The 6835-nt window shown below is 41.7% G+C and overlaps 1 protein-coding gene across 1 annotated transcript; it reads right to left on the bottom strand.

The window, feature by feature from the left end:
* Positions 1-486: 486 nt before the first annotated feature.
* Positions 487-6588, bottom strand: LOC145421354 (uncharacterized). The gene has a single exon (XM_080291587.1). It carries the CDS (start codon positions 5723-5725, stop codon positions 1253-1255), a length of 4473 nt encoding a protein of 1490 aa, XP_080147713.1. The 5' UTR covers positions 5726-6588; the 3' UTR covers positions 487-1252.
* Between the last annotated feature and the right edge of the window lie 247 nt (positions 6589-6835).

Here is a 6835-nt window from a genome sequence, read left to right as displayed (position 1 = left end):
AGCATCTTCCTCTGCCTTTTGGGTGCTAGCGCAGGTGCCTTTGAGGGTGCAAAACGTTTCGTCGACATTGTTGTGCTTGTTGGGGAGAAAACGTACAAACATACAGTACAGCACTTCAGAGTCACACTGCTAGCGATCGAAGATTTATGTAAATTTGACAAGCTGAAGCCATTCTGTACTGTACAGGAAACACGGCACGAAATTGATTGACAATGGTTTACAGCTGATCAGGACACAGAGCAAAATGCGCTGTAAAGAAAAAAAAGGGGAAAAAATTGCACAGAAAAAATCCACGAAACAGCGAGGCCGCTAAAGGTAATACCGTGTTATAGCAAGGGACCACTGTATCGCATTTCATCTTTGTAGCCATACTTCACTAAAATAGCAAGTAAAATTAGGCTATTAAACCTTTCAAAACAAAATCATTTTCACCTCTGTGGTAGGACTCGACTTAAGCGGTCAAAGAAGTGCAGGAGACTGATGCTGTCCAGTGTAGCAAGTGATTTATTCACCATTCTGTGGCCCAAGAATATTTACAAAGAAACAAATAAGAAACTCAACTCTATAATAAACTCAATTCAAATAAACATAACTGAACTTAAATCAACGGAAATTAAGGTCAAACTGCACACAGCTACACTGACCTGAACCCTTCTTCTGAAACACCTGAGTTCGTCTGCTTAAATAGTCCCCTTAATCAAACACTTTCTCCTCTGGACTATTCCATTCAGTAGGTAGGTGAGATGAACATGATTATATTCATCCTCTACTACTCCTCTTGACTGGCAACATAAACTCTGGTGTAATCAATACATATCACAACATTAAATCTATTTCTTTATAAACCCTTTAAAATCAACTTTATTAAATTATAAGAATTCTTCCCCTCCTGCCCTTGGTCTCTTCCTGTGACCTCAGATGAACCCAGAAGGTATAAAGCAGGAAGTAGAACTACATTTCCTCCTTTTGCTTCTGGAAGACAGGTAGGTAAAGGTAAGTTCAAACAATACAAATTAACAGTTGAAATAAATAACATGTTAACTTAACAAACTTGCATGAATTGATTTAAACCAAGATGTTATATTATATAATCTGTAAAAGTGCAGAACATAAACAAACCCGGGATAGTAGATGTTTGCCTATTGCGGATTACATGTGAAATATGGTTAAATCAAAACAAGAATGTTAACTAAGAATGTAGACAAATGGTCTTCTCACCCACTTTGTCACACTCCCACCCCCCTTAAGACCGTTACTCCTCTGAGTCACGGGACAGGAAATCAGCAATGACATTCTTATGTCCAGGTCTATACTGGACCTGGAAACGAAAAGGCTGGAGAGATAAATACCATCTTGTTATCCTGGCATTAGTGTCTTTCATATTATGAATCCATTGCAAAGCACGATGATCAGTCTCAAGAACAAACTCTTTCCCAACAAGATAATATCGCAAGGTGTCTAGAGCCCATTTAATCGCCAATGCCTCCTTTTCAATGGTCGAATACCTCATTTCCCTTGGAAAAAATTTTCGACTGATGTACTGGACAGGCAACTGCTGCCCTTCCTCTCCTTGCAGTAAAACAGCTCCCAGACCCACCTCAGAGGCATCTGTTTGTACTGTGAATGGAAGGTTAAAATCTGGACACTGCAAAACAGGTTTCTGACACAAACAGTCTTTCAAATCATTAAATGCATCCTCAGCATCTTTCGTCCACCTGATCCTTGTAGGACTAGATTTTCTTGTCATGTCAGTCAATAAAGCTGCTCTTGAGGAAAAATTTGGAATTAGTCGACGATACCAACCTACTAATCCCAAAAATGATCTCAACCTTTTCTTTGTGTTTGGCAAGAGTGCTGCAGCAACTGCATCCACTTTTCCAACCTGAGGGCGAATGCCTCCACCCCCTATTACATAACCCAGGTACTGCACCTCGGGCTTGGCGATGTGACATTTCTTGGCATTTATGACAAGTCCAGCATTTGCGATACGTCGAAACACATCAGCAAGATGTTTCAGATGATCTTCCCATGTACCACTATAAACAACAATGTCATCAATGTAGGCAGCTGCATATTGTTCTGCACCCTTCAACACTCGATCCACCAACCTTTGGAATGTAGCTGGTGCTCCATGCAAACCAAAGGGCATCACTGTGAATCTAAACAGTCCACTCGGCACTCTGAATGTTGTTAAGTCCTTAGATGAATCTGTCAAGGGAACCTGCCAATAACCTTTACAGAGGTCAAGGGTAGTCAGAAATTTAGCATTTCCCAAACGATCAATTAGTTCATCAACCCTCGGCATTGGATAAGGATCAAAAGCAGACACAGAATTTAACTTAGAAAAGTTTACACAAAATCTAAGCTTAGGATCATCTTTCTTTGGTACAAGCACAACAGGGCTACACCACTCACTGTGCGATGGCTCAATGATTCCTGCAGCCAGCATCTCCTCCAGCTCACTTTTCAACTCAGGCAATAGCTTAGCTGGGATACGGCAAGTGGTATCTCTAATTGGCCGTTGGTCTGGAGAATGCAAAGTGATTTTGTGTTCAATGAGGTGTGTACGACCTGGCTTTAGACTGAAGAGTTCTTTGGTCATAAGTGATTGCACCTCCTGACGTCTTTCCAAAGGCAAATGGTTTAAATCTGGAAACACAGTTTTGACAGCTGAAGAAGGGAAGTACTGCTCCTGAGGCTCTTCCTCATCCACAACTGTACGTGCCCACATGGATGTTGAGTCCTGTGGCTGGTCAGTCCACTCTTTCAAAAGATTGACGTGGAACACTTGATGATTCTTTCGACGGTTTGGTAAATGAAGCTCATATGTGACTGGGCCTGTCTTCTTTGTGATTTCATATGGCCCCTGCCACTTTGCAAGAAGACTGCTCTCAGAAGTTGGCAAAAGTAGAAGAACTTTCTGTCCCTCACGGAAGACTCTTCTTCTTGACACTTTATCATATCTTTGTTTTTGCCGCTGTTGCGCATGGGCCAGATTGTTATTAGCAAGTTCTTGGAAATGTTCTAGCTTGTCTCTCATTTTGAGGACATGTGAGAGTTCACTAAACCTCCGCTCTGACATCGAACCCTCCCAAGCTTCTTTCAGAACATCCATTGGACCTCTGACAGGATGCCCATAAAGTAGCTGGAATGGTGAAAACCCAGTAGAACTTTGTGGAACCTCTCGGTAGGCAAATAACAAAAATGGGAGCCATTGGTCCCAATCTGACCCTGTTTCATTCACAAATTTCCTGAGCATTGATTTTAAGGTCTTGTTAAATCGCTCCACAAGGCCATCAGTCTGTGGGTGATAGGGACTGGTCTTGACACCCTGGATCCCTAACAAACTATATACTTCTTTAAGCATCTTAGAAGTGAAATTGGTCCCCTGATCTGTGATGATTTCTTTTGGGATACCTACTCTGGAAAACAACTGAATCAGGCAGTTAACAATCTGACGAGCCTTTATTTTCTTCAGGGGGAAGGCTTCAGGATATTTTGTGGCATAGTCACAAACTACAAGTATGTACTTATGACCTGCTTTACTCTGTTCTAGTGGGCCAACAATGTCCATGGCAATGCGTGAAAAGGGTGTATCAATGATGGGCATACTGATAAGCGGAGCTCTATCTGCTTTCCTGCCTGGAGCTGTTAACTGGCACTGTGGGCAAGCTTTACAGTATTGTACCGTATCACTGAACTGTTGGGGCCAGTAAAATCTGGGAATCATTCTAGAAAATGTTTTAGATTGTCCCAAATGTCCTGCCCAGGGAATGGAATGACTCATTTTCAAAATGGTAGATCTCAAACTCTGGGGGATCACCAACTGGTCACCAATCTTGCTACGGCGATGCAACAAATCTCCCTTAACCACAAACACTTCCTGCCTTCCCTCAACTGTAGTTGACTCTGGAACACATTTAGAGAACAATGGTTTAAGTGTTAGATCCTCTTTCTGAAGCCTAGCAACCTGACTAGCACTGGGGAGAGACTCAGTCTTTAAAGGATCTAAAATGTGTTCAGCTACTCTTGTTCCCTTCACCTTTTCATGTCTTCTCTGTCTCTTGCTCTTTTTTGGTTTAGAACGAGTGCTAGACTCGTCCAATGGGGCATCCTCATTTGCAAAAGGTAATTCATCCCAACCCAAAGCATTAACCTGTAGCTCCTTAGCTTTTGACCTTGTGACCGCTAACAAACTTTCAACGGTTTCAGTCTGACAGGGATGCTTGGCTATTAGCTCTGTGAGTATTGGGAGATCACGGCCCAACACCACTTGATAAGGCAGCGTTTGCAGCACTCCCACTGAAAGAGTGTAACACTGGCCTTCTACTTCAATTGCAACTTCAGCAACTGGGTATGATACCTTATCACCATGAATACAGCACACATCCACTGTTGCTCCTGAAAAGATCACATCCCTGGGAAGACTGTCTTGTCTAACCAGAGAGCGATTACTTCCTGAATCTAACAGAGCTACACAGGGTTTGTCTTCAACAAATACCCCAATTGATGGCTCACGTTGCTGACATTCAATTTCATTTTTGTGATTCTCACTGACTTCAGTTTGTCTAGCAGAACACATGTAATTTTTACTAACAGACATCTTTGTACACTGAGCTTTAAGATGACCTATCTGACCACACAAATGACATGCTTTATTGGTTTTATTTTTTGTCTCAGATCTGGCAGGATCTGAGTTATACCAGTTCTGTCTTGTGTGCTTAACTTTCAAGTCAGGGCCACCACCTAACTTGTTGAATGGCACGTTGGAATTTGACTTAACTGGTGTGAAGTCTTTTGATGGTCGACGAGCTGCTAAGAAAGCTTCAGCCAGTTCTGCTGCTTCCTTGGAAGTCTTTGGGTTACGTTCCTTAACCCACGTCCGAAGATCAGGATTCAAAACCTTGAGAAACTGTTCCATGATGATGGCGTCTCCGATTTGATCCTTTGTCTTTGTTTCAGGATTCATCCACTTGATGTACAACTCCTTTAGGCGGACCTGCAGCTCCCTTGGTGTTTCCTCTGCTCCAAAGGTACTAGAACGAAACCTCATTCGATAGGTGTCAACACTTATTTCATATTTCTGCAAGACAGCACACTTTACTTTTGCATAGTCCATAGTGTCATCAATATCCATGGCTACATAAGCGGAACGTGCTTTACCAGCTAGCAGTGGTGCTAGGTGAAGAGCCCACTCATCTCGCGGCCACTGGCAAGCATGAGCAATTCTTTCAAAGGTGATTAAATAATGTTCAATGTCCTCACCTTCATTGTAAGGTTGCATTTTTGGCCCCTTCCAGCCTGAATGTCTCACCAGTGTTGAAAGCTGTGCCTCACTGCGTTGATGTGCCGGCTCCAAGTCAAGCCTATTTGATTCTTGTGTGCTGGCAGATGGTTCTGGAGTAGGTGCTCTCGAAGAAGCCGATGTAGATGCTTGTACTTCAAGTAACTGATGCTCTAGATTGCCATGCTGCATCTGCTGTTGAAGCTGGGCAAACTGATGCCGGATTTGCCTCCATCTATCATCCTGGTGCTTGTGCTCTTGCTCCAGTTTAGCATCGCGTTCAGCCTGCTGTTGCATCAGAGTTTGCAAAAGTTTGGACAATTCAGCCACATTCTCTTGTCCAGAAATATGGCCACTTATTGCCCCTTGTTGGTCGCTGCCATCTTGTAAATCATCTGCTTCACATTCTGGAACATGCCCTCTCTTTGCTCGGGTAGACATCTTCTCCACTCCTTAATTGGCCTGGAATCCCACTGCTGCCACCAAATGTGGTAGGACTCGACTTAAGCGGTCAAAGAAGTGCAGGAGACTGATGCTGTCCAGTGTAGCAAGTGATTTATTCACCATTCTGTGGCCCAAGAATATTTACAAAGAAACAAATAAGAAACTCAACTCTATAATAAACTCAATTCAAATAAACATAACTGAACTTAAATCAACGGAAATTAAGGTCAAACTGCACACAGCTACACTGACCTGAACCCTTCTTCTGAAACACCTGAGTTCGTCTGCTTAAATAGTCCCCTTAATCAAACACTTTCTCCTCTGGACTATTCCATTCAGTAGGTAGGTGAGATGAACATGATTATATTCATCCTCTACTACTCCTCTTGACTGGCAACATAAACTCTGGTGTAATCAATACATATCACAACATTAAATCTATTTCTTTATAAACCCTTTAAAATCAACTTTATTAAATTATAAGAATTCTTCCCCTCCTGCCCTTGGTCTCTTCCTGTGACCTCAGATGAACCCAGAAGGTATAAAGCAGGAAGTAGAACTACATTTCCTCCTTTTGCTTCTGGAAGACAGGTAGGTAAAGGTAAGTTCAAACAATACAAATTAACAGTTGAAATAAATAACATGTTAACTTAACAAACTTGCATGAATTGATTTAAACCAAGATGTTATATTATATAATCTGTAAAAGTGCAGAACATAAACAAACCCGGGATAGTAGATGTTTGCCTATTGCAGATTACATGTGAAATATGGTTAAATCAAAACAAGAATGTTAACTAAGAATGTAGACAAATGGTCTTCTCACCCACTTTGTCACAACCTCATATTCAACCTTTAAATCTATTTTTATATTATATAAAAATATTTGACATTTTATTCCATTAAAAAATGCCTGGAACTATAAATGGCCTTTGCCACAGTAACAAATTCCTCTATGCTTGTTGTGTCCTTACACGCCCCCTAACATCTTTTCCCACACAAGGAGCTTTACTTTAAGTGGCACAAATACAACAAATACACCATGCTTATCAAGTCACAGTCCCCTGCCACCCCTACAATAAAACACAATTCTGTTTTCTTCACGCT

The sequence above is a fragment of the Astatotilapia calliptera genome, chromosome 17, assembly GCF_964374335.1.
Source record: "Astatotilapia calliptera chromosome 17, fAstCal68.1, whole genome shotgun sequence".
Lineage (NCBI taxonomy): Eukaryota > Metazoa > Chordata > Actinopteri > Cichliformes > Cichlidae > Astatotilapia > Astatotilapia calliptera.
Note: the sequence above shows the minus strand (reverse complement) of the source record. Positions and strands in the feature narration are given on the sequence as shown.